This window comes from Pristiophorus japonicus, chromosome 11 (genome assembly GCF_044704955.1).
Source record: "Pristiophorus japonicus isolate sPriJap1 chromosome 11, sPriJap1.hap1, whole genome shotgun sequence".
NCBI lineage: Eukaryota > Metazoa > Chordata > Chondrichthyes > Pristiophoridae > Pristiophorus > Pristiophorus japonicus.
The window spans coordinates 107,617,232-107,638,153 of record NC_091987.1 but is presented as its reverse complement, the minus strand read 5'-3'; the positions used below and the strand labels follow the sequence as shown (position 1 = coordinate 107,638,153).

The 20,922-nt window shown below is 46.5% G+C and overlaps 1 protein-coding gene across 1 annotated transcript in view; it reads right to left on the bottom strand.

The window, feature by feature from the left end:
- The window catches only part of pcp4b (Purkinje cell protein 4b), a 90,455-nt gene extending 71,329 nt beyond the window's left edge, over window positions 1-19,126 (bottom strand). Inside the window, exon 1 of the mRNA XM_070893034.1 lies at window positions 18,963-19,126. Coding sequence (XP_070749135.1) covers window positions 18,963-18,971 — 9 coding nt within the window. The 5' untranslated portion in view covers window positions 18,972-19,126. The remainder of the gene's footprint in view (window positions 1-18,962) is intronic.
- Window positions 19,127-20,922: the final 1,796 nt, after the last annotated feature.

Here is a 20,922-nt window from a genome sequence, read left to right as displayed (position 1 = left end):
AGGGCTCCATGGATGTTAGTCACCCTTTTATACCTCACCCACGGACCCATTATTCACGTATAAGCCAGAACACCAGCTGACTGTCCAAGACATGATAGGGTAAATCTTCCAAAATGGATGCCCAGCAGTCGCAGCATGCCTGCGAGGAAACAACTGCCAACGTATTTCCTCCGCCGGGCCAGTTCTGAGGCCCAAGCAGTCTCCAGGTGCAGGGCTGCCCCCTTGGCTGCACAGTAGGTGCAAATAGGAGAACGGCATCAAGACCTTTCAGGCCTGATGCTGTGCTCTGGTCTGCCAGGATCTTGAATTGTCCTGGGGGCAGGTGGTGGTGAACATAAAGTATCTATATCCCTTATCTTTGGCCTAACCCAGTATCCTCCCAGGCCCTCCAGTTGGCAAGGGTCCGGGGACAGGCTATAGTGTCAGCTTCTGACGGGTCCTCTTCTCTTGAGGCGCCAAATGGGTCAAATTCGAGGAAAAAGAGTCAAAAGGCTGGGGACACCCACTTCGACATGGATTTTAGCAAGTTGCCACATGGCAAACTGATCAGAAAAGTAAAAGCCCGTGGGATCCAAGAGAAAGCGGAAAGTTGGATCCAAAATTGGCTCAGAGGCAGGAAGCAAAGGGTGATGGTTGATGGGTGTTTTTGTGACTGAAAGGATGTTTCCAGTGGGGTACTAGTCCCTTGTACTAGGTCCCTTGCTTTTTGTGGTATATTTCAATGTTTCAGACTTGAATGTAGGGGGTATGATTAAGAAGTTTGCAGATGATACAAAAATTGGCCGTGTGCTTGATAGTGAGGAAGAAAGCTGTAGACTGCAGGAAGATATCAATGGATTGGCCGTGTGGGCAGAAAAGTGGCAAATGGGATTCAATCTGGAGAAATGTGAGATAATATATTTGGGAGGGCAACAAGGCAAGGGATACACATTAAATGGTAGGGCACTGAGAAGTGTAGAGGAACAAAGGGATCTTGGAGTGCATGTCCACAGATTGCTTAAGGGCAGATAGATAAGGTGGTCAAGAAGGCATACAGAATACTTTCCTTTATTAGCCTAGGCATGGAATACAAGAGCAGGGAGGTTATGCTTGAACTGTATAAAACACTGGTTAGGGCACAGCTGGAGTACTGCATTCAGTTCTGGTCACCACATTACAGGAAGGATGTGATTGCACTCGAGAGGGTACAGAGAAGATATACGAGAATGTTGCCTGGACTGGAGAATTTTAGCTTTGAGGAAAGATGGGAGAAGCTGGGGTTGTTTTCTTTGGAACAGAGGAGGCTGAGGGAAGACCTTATTGAGATGTATAAAATTCTGAGGGGACTAGATAGGGTGGATAGGAAGGACCTATTTCTCTTAGCAGTGAGGTCAACAACCAGGAAGCATAGATTGAAAGTAATTGGTAGAAGGATTAGAGGGAAGTTGAGGAGATTATTTTCACCCAGAGAGTGGTGGGGGTCTGGAACTCGCTGCCTGAAAGGGTGGTAGAGGCAGAAATCCTCACCACATTTAAAAAGTACTTGGATGTGCACTTGAAGTGCCGTAACCTGCAGGGTTATGGACCAAGAGCTGGAAAGTAGGATTAGACTGGATAGTTTTTTTTTGACCGGCATGGACACGATGGGCTGAATGGCCTCCTTCTGTGCCGTAAATTGCTATGATTCTAGCCACATTAAAATAACACCGCTGCACTAGCCCCTACTCCAGACACAGACTCAATCACACCTGTTGGGTTTGCCCCAGGAAATAGCGGAGCAGTACATTGGGGACAGAGACCTGAGGGGGCCCCTGTCTCACCTTTTTTTCTTTGCTTTGCATCTGGTTTCTTTCCATTCCCTAACGCAGGGTTGCTGAAGCCCACAGCCGCGCCCTCACTGCTGCCCCTGGCTACAATCAGCTAATTCAGGACAAACGGAGGGTAAAACATCCTGGTCTGCATAGCTGTAGATTCCTCTATATATATATAAAACTATCTCGAAGATATATTTTATGTATCCTACCATACAACACTGCCAATGGTACCGGTGTTACTCTGAGTGCTCCACGCTCATTATTGAGATTTTCCTACACACTGCAGAGTTTTTCCCTCCATTTTTCTACACATGATAGGCCTCAGACCTCCAAGAAAAAGGTCACAGAAACAATGACTCTATTGATTTTCCTTTTTATTAAACAGCAAAAGAATACAATCTGCCAAGACTACCAACATTTGAAGAAGGAAAGTCTCGGGGGGGAGGGGGTGGTGGGGGGGGACATTTCTAATCAAACAATTTCCATTGACAGCTTGGCTCATTTGGGAGATAACCTCACTGGGCCACAACATTGTGATTTTGAGCCCCCATTTGAACAGGAGTATGGTAGCATAGTGGTTATGTTACTGGATTAGTAATCCACAGAAGTGAACTCAAATCAAACCAGGACACCAGCTGGGGGAATTTAAATTCAGTTAATAAAATAAATCTGGAATTAAAAAAGCCTGTATCATTAATGGTGACCATGAAATTGTTGTAAAAACCCATCTGGTTCACGAATGTCCTTTAGGGAAGAAAACCTGCTGTCCTTACCCTGGTCTGGCCTATATGTGACAGCAATGACTCTTAACTGCCCTCTGAAATGACCTAGTAAGCCTTTCAATTGTACCACACCACGACAATAAAGTCAGCGCTGTGGGAGTACCTTCACCATACGGGACTGCAGCGGTTCAAGAAGGGGGCTCACCACCACCTTCTCAAGGGCAATTAGGGATGGGCAATAAATGCTGGCCTTGCCAGCGACGCCCACAGCCCGCATACATGAACAAAAAAAATAAAAGATAACGACACTCCAGAGTTTGTTCAAAGTACTGTCCTTCAAATGTTATGTTGGACCATCTGTCTGTTCCGATAGTTCCGGCTATTAAAAAAAAAACAATTCCATTTTTCAAAGAAGAGCAGATTTTATTTTTTGGCGAGCACTTCTCCCTCAACCAACACAAGCAAAAGCTGACCGACAGGTCATTCATCCCGTGGATGTTTGTGGGAAGTTGCTGTGGGCAAAATGGCTGCTGTGTTTTATCTACACAACAATGGTGACTGCAATTCAAAATAAATCACTCTCTGTGCAGAGCATTGAGATGTTTTCAAATGGTGTGATATGTGTGATTGTACTCTAGGATTCTATGAGGCAGTCGTTAAGGAAACGAACAAAAGAAAACATGGTAGCTCATTTTGTGTTCCTATGTCAGACAATTCTTTTCCTGTATGGTATAGGACTATACAGAATTATTGTATTCTCTTCTACCACATATACTGTAATATGAGGCATTTGGTTTCAGAAAATTGCTACATATCGCAAAGCAGTCCAATGGAATGATTGCAATGGCTCCATCTCATCACACATGGAATCGCTTCCCTAGAATTAAATGTACCATAAAATTTGGTCTATTGGTCGCACCGACATAAAAGTTGCATGACACCAGCCAATGCAATTACAGCATCTGCTGGAAAGTACTTGCATTTTTACATCGCTTTTGCAGGGTTTCCCAAAGTGCCAATGAATTATGCTTGAAGTGTATTGTTTTCTAGGCACATGCAGCAGCGAATTTATGCACAGCAAGGTCCCACAGACAACAAAGGAGATAAATGGTCAGATAAACTGATTTTGGACATGTTGGTTGATAATTCCAAAGGCAGAAGAAGCACTATCATAAACTTTTCAGATGTTTATTCAGTATGGATTAGTACAGAATGCTTAAAACTTGCAGCAGGGGCAGGAGCCAATTTAATGCCATTATTTTTTTTAATTATTGGTTCCTGGGATGTGGGTGTCGGTGGCAAAGCCAGCATTTATTACCCATCCCTAATTGTTGAATTACTGTTATGATATATTAACTTTGTCAGCGAATTGCCTCTTAAGTTCTATATCGCTGATCCAGACTGCAGTCAGTCTGCAGGATGAAGTTTGTAAGCTAGCAGTGAGCTGCTATATGCAGTTGAAGGTAAAGTTGTTTTCAGTCATAAATCAGTTATTCCTTTATTATTCACTGTTGAATTAACCCGAATGTGAGTTCAACGCAAGAACAGTATAATCGCAACACGCATTAATTTTGGAGGTGCTGTGTTGACTCCAGTGATAATGCTGGATTCCGTCTGAGTAAGTTTCAGTAGGTGTAAAATGATCATAACAGAATGTGATAGGACTGAGGTGTGATTTCAGAACAAAAATATAATGATCATGCACAGATAAGAAACACTTTCTGCAAGTGTGCGTGGCATATGAATCATTTTACCTCCCATCCAAAGGGGAAAACACCTAGGGGCCAATTTTCCACATTGCCGATTTTTGGCACAGTTGTAGACGTACGTCCGAATTGTTTAGTGGCCGACTGCGCCAAAAAAAAAGCTGCAAGTTTCACTGGTATAAACTTTCATTTTGGAGCGGCGTAGTTCTTAAGTTCTGTGGGCGGAGCTTAAGGTCTGTGCTGAAAAACTGAGGTTGCCAGGGTAACGAGGGACACACTGCAGGGCTGAGGCTGGAAAGTGAAACATACAAGATGCAGCAAGACATGAGCTATCCTGGGCCGATTAGCCCCCCGCCCCCCCGGGACCACTCCTATCCCAGGCCGAATGGCCCCTGCCCCTGTGCCGCACCTATCCTGGGCCGAATGGCCTCCCGCCTCCCCCCTGCCCCCCACCCCGGGACCTCTCCTATCCCGGGCCATGGAACTCGATCTTCTGCTCAATTTTCTGAAGTCACTGTAAGGTTTTTCCAGAACGGTGCGCTGCGTCGTTTTGGAAACATTTCTAGTTGGCCAAACTCGCTTAAATGGCCAGAAATGACGCAGTCGGCACCCCTAGTGATGTCAATAAATCGGGAACTAAAATAATCGGCCGTAAGTGTACGATGCCGCACAAACCTTAGTGAAACTTGCAGATTTTAGTTTACTCCAAAAAAATAGCGGACGCCAAAAGATCAGCTCCAGAATGGTGGCGAAAATAGGGCCCTATTATAGTTTCCCCTTGGATCTTTCCCCACAAGGCAGGACTGACATCAGCTGACTGTATGAAAGATCTGAAGTACAAATCAATGGATTTCAAATGATACTTCTCTCTCTTTCAATCTCTCCCTTTTAATTTTTTCACTCCAGCTTTCTCCCTTCTCTCCTCAAGGCTTACCTTCTTACTGTGATATTGTACCAGGGGCGTCGGGTCCCAGCTGATACTTTGCCAGAGTGGCCAACTTCACGTGCGGACCCGAGCACTGTCAGTACCTTTGGAAGCCCAGCCCAAGCCTGTCCTTACCCGGTCCCCTCAACCCCAGTGACCCTTGGATGAGACCAACCCAGATTGGGGATCGACTTCCAGTCATGCACAAGCAGCAATTTCCTCCAATTAGATACAAAAACAGAAAATGATGGAAATACTCGGCAGGTCAGGCAGCATCTGTGGAGCGAGAAACAGCGTTAATATTTCAGGTTGAAGAAATTCCGTCAGAACTTCGACCTGAAGCATTAAACCTCTCCATCGATTCCATCCCAATCCCTGGACACTGTCTCAGGCTGAACCAGACTGTTTTCAACCTCAGTGTCCTATTTGACCCTGAGCTGGTCTTCGAACCCCATATCCTCTCCATCACAAAGACCGCCTACTTCCACATCAGTAAAATCCCCCATAACCACCACCCCCCCCACCCCGCCTCCAGATTTGACTATTCCAACGTTCCCCTGGCCGGCCTCCCCCTCCACCCTCCACAAATTGGAGCACATCCAAAGCTCTGTTGCCCATGTTCGAATCCACACCAAGTCCCGCTCATCCATCACCCCTGTGCTCACTGACCTTGCAGTGGCTTGCAATCCACCAATGCTTCAACTTTTAAATTCTCATCCTCGTGTACAAATCCCTCCCTGGCCTCACTCTTCCCCATCCTCCCCTCCAGCCCTACAAACCTCCAAAAACTCTACCTTCCTCCAACTCTGGACCTATCAGTATGTCTCTGTTCCCATGTGATTTCCTGCAGCAGTCATGCTCCCCCTGCAAAACTGCCTAAGCACGCACATCTGACACAAGTGCGACTCTGGCAGATATGTAAATCAATGGATATCTGAGCAAAAAAAAATGGACAGGCAAAATTATTTCCCGTCACTTTCTATTACCTCTAATTCAGCAAATAAGCGTTTTTAGGAGGTAATACAGAAAGCTGCTGACACATTAACAAAGTTCATCTCATCAGAGTGCTTTAAATCTACCTCGGCTTGCACTTCACTCTCCAATTTAAAATTGTAAATCAAGAGAGGGTTTTTTTCTCCTTTAAAGGTTTGGTCTGAATGTGCATGCCAATTAAATAAAAGATCCTTGATTTGTGTGTAAATTTTAACGGCTAAAGAATTGTCTGTCCGGGAACTATAGCAATAGTAAACAATGGCGTCCTCTTTAATTAACTCCCACCCAAAACATATTCCAGATCCCTATCTTATTTGGTTTTACTGTTGGCACACAGGGAGATCAGCTTGTTCAGCTCGAACCCGGGATCAAACCTGAGCCTCCTTGATCTGTTTCACAGGCCGGGATTTTGCAGAGGGGGCAGTGGGGGAGGGAGGCGATCAGCAGATGCGATCAATGATGGGTCGGGTGGGAAAGTGTATTTTTTCCCCCAGCGGGCCGGGACCCCACTGTGAACCCACCGCCACGCCCCTTTCCTAATGTCGGGTCTGTCAGCGCTGAGCAGACCTGACGTGTAGTGGCTGGGGCCCAATTCAGGTCATTAATGTCTTGTTTAGAGCCACTCAAGAATGATTTTCAGCTTACCTTTTGCATTTTGACTGCTCGCCCTCGGGGTCTGCATTGGTTGTGGACCATCTCCATCAAGTTGAGGCGGGAGTTCAGTGGCCATTGAATCAGCTGTTGAGTTGACAGCTTCACATGTACAGTAAAAGCTCCCACCTTACAGAATAACTTCCCTCAGCCACAAGATCTTCCTCATTGTATTTCCACAACAGATTCACCATGCTGCAAGTCTTTACACAAGTCTCCATCCAGTCTGACCTCATTACCTCTCTCACCATTGACAGATCGCTTCTGTCTTCTCTACTTCACCTGCCATCTATTCCATTAGTGTCAGTGCACTTTATACTCTCTCACCTTGGTCCTCAGAATCCCACCACGAACAGCCCCAACACCAGCAGCACCAGGACCAACAGCATCACCAACAACAACACCAACCTGTTGTTGCACAGGACAGAGAGCATCAGCACCCAACCAAGTTGCTGCTCGGGAGGTCAGGGATGGCCGCACCATGACCAGATTTACTTCACTTGATGCTGTACCCACTGGCTGCCACATGATGTGCCAGGTTAGCGCCACCCCACACCAGTACCATAAAGCATCCCGACAATGCCCAAGCCATTCTTTTCACACTCATCACCATTGTGGGGATACTGTTATGTCTCACCATTCACTACAACTCACTAAGCCACTTCCAAAGTTGCACGCAAATCTGTCCAAGAACACAAAGTATTAAAAATAAAGGTTTCAATGTTTGACACCACATTAACAGAAACTTTACATGGACATTGCATAAAACACCTATCACTCTGCCTTCCCTACCCTACTCCTGCGCATCCTTGCTCACACAAACTTACCTGGCACCTCCACACATCCCCATTATCACATCCCCATCTCACTAGCCACCCCTCACACTCACCCTCATCCGAGTGCAATCATACCAATAGCACACAAGCTTGTTCAAAGAGATAGGTTTTAAGGAGCAACTTAAAAGAGACCAAGTGGAGAGGTTTAGGGAGGGAATTCCAGAGCTTGGGGCCTTGGCAGCTGAAGGCCGCCAATGGTGGAGCCAATGGTGGAACCAATACTGGGCCATGGAATGGCGTTAGTGCAGCTGAGTGGGAACCCTCTCCACCCATGTCTGAAAGCATGAACCCCTTCCCAAATTGCAGGGAGAGGCTCATTTTCCCGGCCACGATGGGAACATCATGCCTGTAGTATTCAGCAGAACCCACCCTGAGTCGGAGCGGCATTGTTCCGCTCCAATGGCAGAGAAGAGAAAAATGCTCCCTCTTTAAAGCAGGAAAGACTTGCATTTATACAGTGCCTGTCATGACCTCAGGATGTCCTAAAGCTCTTCACAGCCAATGATGTAGTCATTGGTGTAATGCTGGGAAACGCGACAGCCCATTTGTGCACAGTAAGCTCCGACAAACAGCAATGAGATAATGGTCGTGAATTTGGGAGCTTTAGTGCCAGCCGTTAAGGTCGGTTTTGCTGAAATAAAATGGTGGCCGCCACGCTTCTGGCGTGGAATGCGGTGGCCACGATTTTCGACAGGTCAGCAGTGCTGCCGTTGCCTGAGCTCGCCGCCCATATTCAAATGATGTAGGTCATGACATCAATCAGCATGCAACGCCTCAAGTTGTTGAGGCCAATTCAAGTTGTTGAGGCTAATTCACTAAATATATTCAAAAAGGAGTTAGATGTAGTCTTTACTACTAGGGGGATCAAGGGGTATGGCGAGAAAGCAGGAATGGGGTACTGAAGTTGCATGTTCAGCCATGAACTCATTATATGGCGGTGCAGGCTCGAAGGGCTGAATGGCCTACTCCTGCACCTATTTTCTATGTTTCTATGAATTGATGCACAATCTGCGATTTTCTGCATTGCTGCTCTTGATACTCCCATCACCAAACCACTCACAGAAGAACGTGTGGGCAGCAGTACAACAGAGACACTGCCAGCGCTTTTTAAAAGGACACACACATCTTTCAGGTAAGTTTAGATTTTTTGCTTTTGCACTTTAAAAAAAATATTTTATTGGAGTAGTGGCTTGCTGCAATTCATTAAAAAAGTGCACAGGGAGTGCTGCTGGACATTTGCAAGGCTTTAGCTGTTAAAGGATGGCTCCCGAGAATACCAATTGCTCCCAGTTCTGGGGCTGCAACATCACATGGAGAGGGAGCAGAGGCAGCAAAGAGGACAAGCTGCTCCCAGATGGAGAAGGAAGCAGAAGAGAAGAAAGCAGAAAAAGACTTGCATTTCTACAGCACCTTTCATGATCTCAAAGCATCACAAAGCGCTTTACAGCCAATGAAGTACTATTGGATTGTAGTCACAGTTGTAATGTTGGAAATGTGGCAGGCAATTTGCACACAGCAAGCTCCCACAAACAGCAATGTGACAATGAGCAGATAATCTGTTTTTGTTATGTTGATTAAGGGTTAAATATTGGACAGGACAGGATAGAGGCAAAGGATCTTTTATGTCCACCTGAGAGAGCAGACGGGGCCGTGGTTTAATGCCTCATCTGAAAGACGGCATCGACATCATCTGCACCAACAGTGCAGCACTCCCTCAGCAATGCACTGGAATGTCAGCCTAGATTTATGTGCTCAAGCCCCTGGAGTGAGACTTGAACCCACAACCTTCAACAAGGATGTAAACCAGACAGCTCCTTTCTGGCCAGGATATTCAGGATCGAATCATCCACCCGCAGTACCAGTGAACACAACCCCAATTTCCCTTTCAATATAACCCATAGTTTCTCCCTGTTACTGACCATCGCAGCATCCTCTTGGCCAGAATGCTGAAATAATAGCCAAAACAAAGCAAACTTTCCAATCCAACTTTATCCATATATGCATCCAATAATGCATCACAAAAATCAACTCGTCAGCCATCTGCATTCCTTTAGTGACTGTTTTGTTAGTGTCTTAGCCTATCCTAGTGATGGTATGCAGTGCTACCCCAGTGGCTGCAGCATGGCTGGTGGAAGGCTGCTGACTTTCAGTGGTGGACACTGCTGATGGCCTTGCAGGATGACCTCAAGGAGCTCGTGGCTGGGAGTGTGAAATCGAGTGACAGTGTTTCTTCTTCTTCTTCACTCTCCTCTCCCTCTTCTTGGTCAATAACTGGCTGCATTTCTTGGCTGTCTGAAATGAGGAAGGCACAAGGGTAGGGTTTCAATGAGAGAAGGAGGGTAAAGCAAGGGGTGCATGCTTGCACCACGCGCAGCTTGTAAATCAGAAGAGGTTGTGGGGTGAGGGGGAAGTGAGAGCTGAGAAGGAGGATTCTGTCTGAGGATACCGGCATCTTGTATCCATTCAGACCCGCCGTTGTCCAAGGGCTCAGCCATGCCCCTGCCAAGAATGGCCTGCACTGTCTCCTCCAAAGGGGTGAGGTGAAGCTAGGAATGTGAGGTATGCCTCTTGTTTGTTAGAGATTTTTGGTGGGTCAGAGATAAGGGGGTGGGGGAATCTTGCATTGAACAGTGGTGCAATTGGTAAGAGATGGCTTTTGAAGATGCATTCACGGACCTTGACCAGTGTTCTGAGTTCATGAAGCTTCATTGGGCACTAGAGCCAAATGGTGGGCACGACACTGCTGGCAGTAATGGCCTTGGTGATCTGGTCCCACATCGATCTTTCTGGAGGGCCTCATGGCCCCCTGTGAGTAGAGAACCTCTCTTCCAGTGTTGACCCTCTGCACAAAACTGGAGTGCTGCGTATGAGAACCTGGGTGCCCTTTCCCTGGCCTGTTGAACCAATTGAGTTAGCGCTGAAGCACTTTTAGCATTTTGTTTATGTGCAAAAGGCAGCTCAGCTTTCAAAGCTGCAGACTGCCTAGTGCTGAAGAATTTTAATTTTTTTTATGTACAGAAGGCAGTTCAGTTAAGAGCTGAAGGCTGCCCGCGAAAGGAAGAGGCTAGCTTAAGTAAAGCTAGCCTCGCTCTAACGATGCAAACTCTGGCCCCCTGCTGAGTACACAGACTGTCAGCAGCACATTCGGCACTAGGCTGTGCGTTCTTATCATATTAACTAGCAGGAGCACAAAGTTGATGTGCTGCCTGCGCTTTCCAAACGGGCACGGGCGGATCTCACATCACATTGCCCCCGCCTCCATTTGTCATTATCAAATTTCACCACTAATGTGTTTTAGTGATGTTAGTTGAGGGATAAATATTGGTTAGAACATGCTGCTCTTCCAAATAGTGCCATGGAATCTTTTACGTCCACCTGAGAGGGCAGACATGGTCCTCAACTGAAAGACGGCACCTCTGACAGTGTGGCACTCCCTCAGTACTGCACTGGAGTATCAGCCTGGATACTGTGCCCAGTTGCCACCACTTATTCTGAGTTTGCGGTAATTTCATTTTTTGCAGTCACTTACCAATCGCTGTGGCAGCACACAGTTGGTGTTGGAGGTCATGGGAGAAGTGCAGATTTGGAAAGTAGAACAATGTTTTTCACACACTTTTAATCAGCATATTGTGGGGATTGAGCCAGTAAGATGTTCCCGATGTTGGGGATGTCCAGAACCAGGGGCACACTCTAAGGATAAGGGGTAAGCCATTTAGGACTGAGATGAGGAGAAACTTCTTCACTCAGAAAATTTTGAACCTATGGAATTCTCTATCACAGAAAGTTGTTGAGGCCAGTTTGTTGGATATATTCAAAAGGGAGTTAGATGTGGTCCTTACAGCTAAAGGATCAAGGGGTATGAAGAGAAGGCAGGAATGGGGTACTGAAGTTGCATGATCAGCCATGATCATATTAAATGGTGGTGCAGGCTCGAAGGGCCGAATGGCCTACTCCTGCACCTATTTTCTATGTTTCTATGTTTCTATGTAAGTCCCAGGAGTGGGACTTGAACCCATAACCATCTGAATCAGCGGCGCGAAGGCCACCCACTAAGCCAAGGCTGACACCTTTACTCTTTTTCTCCAATGGGAGGGATCAATTATCTTTTTAAGGCCCTCAAAGGAACTGACAACAGCCGAGAGCTGTCCTGACTTCCCCCAAAGCCTTACAAGGGCGGAATGGGCGGAACTTCCTGAGATCTCCTCCGGACACATGGATGGAGATCCACCTTAGGTCCCGTCCACCAAAAGTAAAAAAGGGCTGGATGGAATCCTGGCAGGAACGTTTCAATCTGCCTCCCTGGATTCCAGGAATTTCAGAGCACAATTCTGTGGCTGATGCTGCGCCCTCACCTCGCAGTGCCAATTGAACCTTTCTTCCACCAGTTAACCTCCAGAAGTTGGAGGTTTCCACACCCATAACTTGCAGAATGACGACTGGCACTGAGGCTAATTCCTGATGTTCATGGGAGAGTCACTAATACATTTCAAAAATAATCCTAAATAAGGTTTATCAATACCACCCTGACTGCTGTGATATAGTGTTGCCTTGAACCACGTCGTATTATTATACACTGGACCCTGAGGCAGACATTTTAACAGCAGGACCTATCAGAGCTGAGCAGCAACAAAATTAAATTGTGCGTCAACAGCATGAATAAAACTGCAGTGATATCAAACAGCCAAATAGTGCTGGAGATCAAGACGTATCATACCTTTTCTATACATTCTATACTGGTAACATACTGCCCCTTTCTCCCAGATGAGGAGGAATTTCTTCTCTCAGAGGGTTGTAAATCTGTGGAATTTGCTGCCTGAGAGAGCTGTGGAAGCTGGGACATTGAATAAATTTAAGACAGAGATAGACAGTTTCTTGAACGATAAGGGGATAAGAGGTTATGGGGAGCGGCGGGGAAGTGGAGCTGAGTCCATGATCAGATCAGCCATGATCTTATTTAATGGCGGAGCAGGCTCGAGGGGCCGTATGGCCTACTCCTGTTCCTATTTCTTATGTTCTTATGGTTATCATGCCAGATTCCTTCAGGTTCACCTTCAAAACTAACACTGTGACAAAAACATTTGACTTCCTCCAGTTTTTCACTGCCACACATCCATGCCCACAATGTGCAACCCCAGTATGTCACGATAGACTCGCGTGCCAGCCACGTCAACTATATCTTAGTTGCTTGCCACCAGGAATTCCGATGGAGTTCATAGCTCCCCGGGTGCTGGCAATCTTCAAGCAAATTCCTTCAAGCGAAAGCTCCATTTGTTTCTGGCTGCAGTGGAGATCAGCTCTTACAGAAGGTAGGTACTGCAGGGGACGAAGCACTGACCACACTCGTCCAGCTCCTTTGGCCGGGCCACATTGTTCACATGCCTGACACAAGACTCCCAAAGCAAGCGCTCTACTCGGAACTCCTACACGGCAAGCGAGCCCCAGGTGGGCAGAGGAAACGTTTCAAGGATACCCTCAAAGCCTCCTTGATAAAGTGCAACATCCCCACCGACACCTGGGAGTCCCTGGCCCGAGACCGCCCTAAGTGGAGGAAGAGCATCCGGGAGGGTGCTGACCTTGGGTCTCGTCGCCGAGAGCATGCAGAAACCAACCGCAGGCAGCGGAAGAAGCGTGCGGCAAACCAGACTCCCCACTCACCCTTTCCATCAATGACTGTCTGTCCCACCTGTGACAGAGACTGTAATTCCCATATTGGATCGTTCAGTCACCGGAGAACTCACTTTTAGAGTGGAAGCAAGTCTTCCTCGATTTCGAGGGACTGCCTATGATGATGATGATGACTGCAGGGAATTCAGGGCCAGAGTGATCTCCTGGACTAGTTTCAATCACCTAGATGGGTTGGAGAGGAATTTCCCAGATTTTCTCTTCCCAAATTGGCCTGGCCTTTTAATTTGTTTTATTGCCTCTCCCAAGAGATCACATGGTTTCAGGTGAGGTGGAGCCTATATGTTGTGATACACAAGGTATCCCAATTGTGTGGGACAGGCCCAATGGACCAGATGGTCTTTGCCTGTTCGTATGTTCGTAACCTTCTGGTACCTCGCCCAAATGATCATTTTCCATGTGTGAGTCTAGAAACCAGGGCCTGAAAAATCCCACAATCCTCGCGGATGGCGATGGAATTCGGGACTCATTTATGCCCCTTGCAGCCCGACATCAGGAACAGAGGTGGAACTGGCAGGATATCATCACCAGAATCCCCACCAGTCTGGCTTCTGCTGTCGCTCAACATGCTCCATTCTTGCACGTGCCATTACTTAATATTGACGGAAGTGGACTCACCAAGGTGGCATAGATTCCCTAAAGCAGGCGGTCATAAAGCAATTGGCCCCTGTAAGGCACACGGTCTTCTTAGAAAGGGGCCAATTAGTCTTCACTTCAGGCACCTTCTGCGAGACCTGCTGGCTCTGCCCCTAAGCAGCTGCCCACTGCCGCATATTCCTGCCCTTGTGAACAACCCCAGTCTGCCAATATTGGCTCAGGTGCCCGCCGTGTCTTGGATGCCTGGCATCAGAAATTCCGATAGGGTCAGGCATGTAAGCCCATGGTGCAAAGAAATTCCTGCAGCGCCCTTGTAGGGGTATGTAATGTATGCACCTGTGAGGATGCTCACAGGTTTGTAGAGCTGTTACCTGCCTCTCTCCCATGGTTACAACTGAGCCAGGGTGTCCCTGGAGATGGAGCACGTGGTGTCCACCGGTACTCTCGCGGCCTTCCGCAAGAGGTGGGCTCCAAAGAGACTCGAGTACATCATCACCCCCGGCAACCAAATTTTAATTTGATGTTTTGTCTAACGTTTAATTTGTTTATTGTGCTGGTTTTAGTGCCCCCTCCCCTTTAGCCAGGGGGCACTTGTATAAATTGTATTTTAGTCCCCTCAAAAAAAAAAACCAAAAAACCTCCAAAAAACAAGGGGGCACTTGAAAAGTTTTTGGAGTGTGCTCCGCCTTTAATCAAGGGGCACTTGAGTTAAGTTACAACTCAAAATAGTTGTAGAGCTGTTGCCTGCCTCTCTTCCATGCTTACATCTGAGCAGGGTGTCCCTAGAGATGGAGCACGTGGTGTCCACCGGTACACTCGCGGCCTTCCGCGAGAGGTGGGCGCCAGAGGGACTGGAGTGCATCATCACCCCCGGCAACCAAATTTTAATTTGATCTTAGTTTAAAGTTTAATTTGTTTAATGTTGTCGGTTTTAGTGCCCCCTCCCTCTTTTAGCCAGGGGGCACTTGTATAATTTGTGTTTTAGTGCCCTCAAAAAAACCAAAAAAAAACAAGGGGGCACTTGAAAAGTTTTTGGAGTGTGCCCTCCCCCTTTAATCAGGGGGGCACTTGATTACTAACACAACTAAAATAGTTGTAGAGCTATTGCATTGTGAGTGGTTGAGCCAATCACGTGATGTTCACAAGACTCAATAAAACCCCAGTCAGTTGGGTTTAGGTCATCCACGATGAGGTATGCAGTTGTGAGCCTAGTGGATGAACTGGTAATACGTAGTGTGAATGTTAAACCTTTGTTAATAAACTAACTAGTTCTTAAGAGCAATGTGTTGCTATGAATTCTTAAGCAAAGAACCTATGAAGCAAATACATTACAGGGTGATAGGGTTGCATCGCCGGTTTTTGGACCACCCCCACCAATTGCCAGGAGAGCGTGCAACTGTGAGATGGCATCACAGCTGAGCTCAATTTTCTGCTAACTTGCTTTTCACGCATGCTTACTTTCCAGCAGGGCTCATTGCATAGCAAGAATTGTCCAACCCTGCACATCACAGCCTGCCTGGCTGGCTGAATGTGACGCTGGGCGGGGGAGGCAGAGAGGCACCTTGACCCTCTTGGCCACTGAAGGAGCTTCCAAGCTTAACGGTTTTAACTCATTTATATTTCTTATTTGAAAGTGCCAGATCCACAAGTTTGAGGTCTTCCTCGGGGCTCGGAGTTTTGTTTTTGACATTAATGTCATCGCCTGAATCCCTCGATTGATTTTCAACCTTCCAGCTCCCTCTCATTATTCCCCCAATCCCATCTTTTCCCTGGCAGCTGCCTTTCTTTCTGTTCTTTTTTTTTTACTCAACAATAATTAAGCAATGATTTCTCTGATATCCTGTGGTGTCCCACAACAACTGAAATATTTACAGACTATAAATGTTTAATTCCTGTGGCCATCTGTTGGACTCGCTTTGCATTGCTGCCATGTCTCAGACTGCCTTTTCTATGCACCAGTTTTCTGCATCCTCTCAGGGTTTCTGCAGTCTCGTTTTCCTCACCTCTCCCCTTCTCGTCTCTCCTCTCCTATCCTCGTTCTGCCCTCTCTTCTTTCCCTCTCCTCTCATCTTCTCTTTGCCCTCTGCTCTCTTCCCCTCTGCTCTCTTCTATTTCCCCTCTCCTCTCCTCTCCACAAAGGTGCTGACTCATGCTACGTTCTGATTCCCCACTCAGGTAGCCAAACTTTATGTGTAACTCTAGACAGTGGGTCAACGATTTGGTCATGACAGCATAGCAGTGACTGGTGCCTTCCTGACTTACCGATCCACACTCTCATTCCCATACAGGAGTCACTGGGTAATGAGCGGGAGCAGGACAAGCCCTAATTGATGTTTTTTTTTCCCTTGTTCAGCGCAGCAATTATAGCAGCATGACTGTCTGCGGCGGGGATTGGGGTGGGGGGGGGGGAGGGTCCGGAATTCCTACAGCTCTTTCCCTTCTGGCGGGAGAACGCAAGCAGAAATTTATCCCCCCTCCCCCAGCACCAAATGGAAGCTGTCTCTATGAACAAGGACAGTAAATCACGGCGTAGGCTACATCCATTGTCCAACCCTGTCCTCTCGCACATCCTGGATTATAATCGCTCCAGCCATTGGTTGCCGTGCCTTCAACTGCCGAGGCCCCAAGCTCTGGAATTCCCTCCCTAAACCTCTCCACCTCTCTTTCCTATGCTCCTTAAAACCCTATATTTTCAACCGAGCTTTTGATCACCTATCTTAATATCTATGTGTCTCGGTATCAAATTTTGTCTGATAATGCTCCCCTGAAGTGCTTCGGGGCCTTTTCTACTGCGTTAAAGGTGCTATATAAATGCAAGTTGTTGTTGCTGTTACCACCCACCCGCAGCGCCACCCCCCCCCCCCCCCGCCACACCTCCGCCCGCCACTCCACCGTCTCAGTCACACCATCTCCTCAGACAGGCAAAACAAAGATCTTAGCCAATTTAGGACCCATTGTGTCAATAATGAGGAGGGTCTGACAGTGAAGTATTAGCTTTTGTGAACTCCATGTTTGTTCATACCCCTTTCTCCTGCTAACATCATAACTCGATAGCGGCTGACACAAGGGCGAGAACACTGTGTACACCTCATGAACACTTTCTTTGACACAGATTGATTTGAATCAGATTGATGGTGTTAAGGAAGGGAAGCCCGTGACAATCTCGGCTATATAACAATCTATTATTCATTACCGATTGCCAGACAAAGCATTTAGCTCCACTGTTTCATCTCTAAACATAACCTCTCATATGGTGGATTGGAGAAACTCTGCATGCCTGCAAGAGAAAGCGCATTTCAAAGCAAAGAATTCAAAATTACACAGTTTGATTTTTGCAGAAGAAAAGAATTAGTCAAATAGCAAATAGCCTTTCTTTAACAAGGTCGCATCTTATAGAATCTTGAGTTCTTGTCTTGAGTTCAGTGGACTATTTCAAACAGAAATGGAATGGGAGAGAGGGGAATCCATTATACAAAGAGCACAATTGGGCGGAATTGTTCGGAGTTGCATTTCTGGCCTATTGCCGACATATCAAAGCTTTAATAGAGAATTTTACAAGCGCAGTTGACTCTTGATGTGTTGTACATATATGGTCCTCCTGTCTTTCAGTCTCAGTCTGTTATTTATGATGAGTTTTACCTTTTTGATGATTCTGTGATTTTCTCTATCTTTATTTTTGACCTCATGTTGCTGCCCTTACGTTGCTTGCTATATCCATGTTTGTCTTGTCCCCTGTTTCGAACCGAGTTAATTTGTATTTCTGTGTGTTTCTCTTCTCTGGTTTTGCTGGTTTCATTCTCTCAGTCTCTCTCATACATTTCTCACTATCAGTCTCTGGCGCTGTCAAATATTCTTCCTACGTCTCTCTCTTGCTTTCAGCCTCCCTTGCTCTTTAGTCTTGATTTCTCTTTAGCTCACTCTCTTATACACTCTGACTTTCGTTCTGTGTCCCTTTCCCTTCAGTCCATCATAGGATCATAGAATGGTTACAGCACGGAAGGAGGCCATTCAGCCCGTCGAGCCCATGCCGACTCTCTGCACTTCAGCTAGTCCCACTCCCCCACCCTTTCCCCTTGGCCCTGCAATTTTTCTTTCCTTCAGGTACTTATCCAACTCCCTTTTTGAAAGCCACGATTGAGTCTGTCTCCACCACCCTCTCAGGTAGTGAATTCCAGATCCTGACCACTCGCTGTGATAAAAAAAGGTTTTTCCTCATGTCACCTTTTGTTTTTTTGCCAATCACCTTAAAACTGTATCCTCTGGTTCTCGACCCTTCTGCCAATGGGAACAGTTTCTCTCCATCTACTCTGTCCAGATCCCTCTCACTCTCTTTACTTGCTCTGTCAAGCTCTGGTTCTCTCTCTCTCTCTCTCTCTCTGTTAGATCCCTCTTACATCTCACTTGTTTTTTCCCCCCACCAAACTGGAGCACTGCCCAACAGTTTAACTTCACTTTCTCTTTTAATTCATCCCATACTGCTGCCTGCATGCACCACAATGTCCTATTAAACAAAACACCTTAGTGCAGACCAAAGCCATAAATGTACACACACAACTATTAACATGCAACGCCTTGGTAATAATGAAATTCAGCTTGCAAAAATGCACCAAACATACAGAATTTATGCAACAAATAAAATTAACATTTTCAAAAAAGCAAATAAATCAAACCAGAAAGTGCTGGAAATAGGCAACAGGTCTTGTGAGCATCTGACAAGTGATCAAATAGATGCATATTCCCTCAGACCATTGGGGTCTCTCCATCGATATAATAATCTTTTTTTTTAATTTCTTTTTTAAAATGTGACTGACCTCCTGGATAGATATAGAATGTTTTCCTTCAACGAGACTTTAAATATTTACAGTTTTGTATAAAAAAAAACTGCATTTAAAAAAAAATCTGTGAAAACATCATCGAGTTTAAAGCTAATGGCACAGCCAGAACTTGAGAGCTGCAGCAAGAGGCTATGCACACCACACCGGGTTGAAGGCACCACAATTAAGCATGCTTTACATGCACACAAAAAAACCTCGAGTCATTTTACTTCTAAGCCTCACCTCGCTCATGATTAGACTGCAAATGTCTCTCTCTCTCTCTCTCTCTCTGTAGGGCTTCTTTTTTGCCGCTTTCTCTCTTCAAGGTAGTTCGGGTTGACACTCTGCTGGCGTCGGGAGCTCAGCAACCAGCCCTCTGCGATACCGTGCTCACTGAGCAGATCCTTTTAAACTCAGGCAGAACCTAATGTCATCACACCTTCGGGAGAGCCAATGGAAATCGCCGTTCTAAACTTCAGCAACCCTTGTCTGACACACTCTCATGCCACCCAGTGTTTCAAATATTAATAGAACACTTATTACTGACTCGAGCTTCTCGCTCTCCCACACTCATTGTGGTTGAAGAAAGACTTGCATTTATATAGCGTCTTTTTACGACCACCGGACGTCCCAAAGCATATTACATGCCAATGAAGTACTTTTTTGATGCTGTGATGTAGGAAATGCAGCAACCAATTTGCACCGAGCAAGCTCCCATAAACAGCGATGTGATTATGACCAAATAGTCTGTTTTACTGATGTTGGTTAAGGGATGATGCTGGAGATAACTCCCCTGCGGCTCCTTCGAAAGAGCACTCTGGGATCTTTTACGCCCACCTGAGAGAGCAGATGGGGCCTTGGTTTAATGTCTCATCGGAAAGACGGCACCTCCAACAGTGCAGCGCTCCCTCAGTACTGCACTGGAGTGTCAGCCTAGATTTTTTGTGCTCAAGTCCCTGGAGTGGGACTTGAACCCACAACCTTCTGCCGAAGGGGCGAGGGTGCTGCCTACTGAGCCATTGGCTGTCTGGTTAAAAAGAAAAGCAAACCCCATCGATATTTTGAAAGAGCCTTTTCTCTTGAAGGCTCCACTCTGACCTCTTAAGCACAGTAAACAGAATGCTTTTCATCACGCGGGGGATCCTTGAGCCTCATATGCTGCCCACTGTGAGCTGTCCCCTCCCTCACTGTTTCCACATACGCGAATCGTATTTGTTATCAAACAGAAGAAAGAGCAGTTTGAGGTGGTTCAGTCAGCAATGTGCTCTGCCCAGTGCGCTACTGAGGCATGTGGATCGGGAAGGTCCTAGTTGCCAACCGCATTCGGTGCCGCATTCTGTGATTTTCACCATGGTTCCACAATTGGGCGTGTTTATACAGTCCGTTATCATATCCTCAGGGCGTCCCACCCAATGAGTTACTTTTGAAGTGGTCAACTTTTGGTTTGCTAACGTTCCTTTGAATCACCTTAAGATGTTTTACTACATTAAAGTTGTTGTTGTACAGCCCCCTTGACCCAAGGAAATAAAGACTTGCAGTTATATAGCGCTTTTCATGATCTCAGCATGTTCCAAAGCGCTTTACAGCCAATGAAATAGTTTTTGGAGTGGAGTCACTGTTGTAATGTGCGAAACGTGGCATACAAATCCTACACAGCAACCTCCCACAAACAGCAATGTGATAATGACCAGATAATTTGTTTTGGTGATGTTGATTGAGGGATAAATATTGGCCAGGACACCGGGGAATAACTCCCCTGCTCTTTTTCAAAATAGTGCCACGGAATCTTTTACATCCACCTGAGAGGGCAGACGGGGCCTCAGTTTAACAACTCATTCAAAAGACGGCACCTCCAACAGTGCAGCACTCACTCAGCACTGCAGTGGAATGTCAGCCACGTTTTTGTGCTCAAGTCTGTGAAGTGAGACTTGAACCCACAATCTTCTGACTCAGAGGCAAGAGTGCTACCCACTGAGCCATGGCTGACACAAGAGAGCCATGAAGAGCACTGATCGACCTAGGTTTACCACTCTCCATCGCTATCCGGTGACTCTTGCTGGGCATCAAGCGAGGCTGGAGTCAGCGTTGAGATACGCACAGTCCACCACCACTCACTTGCAACACTCATAGGTGGGGAATGGGCACTCGGTCAAGCTACTGGGGGCACCCATAGAATCGCAACCAGGCAGAGTCAACACACTCT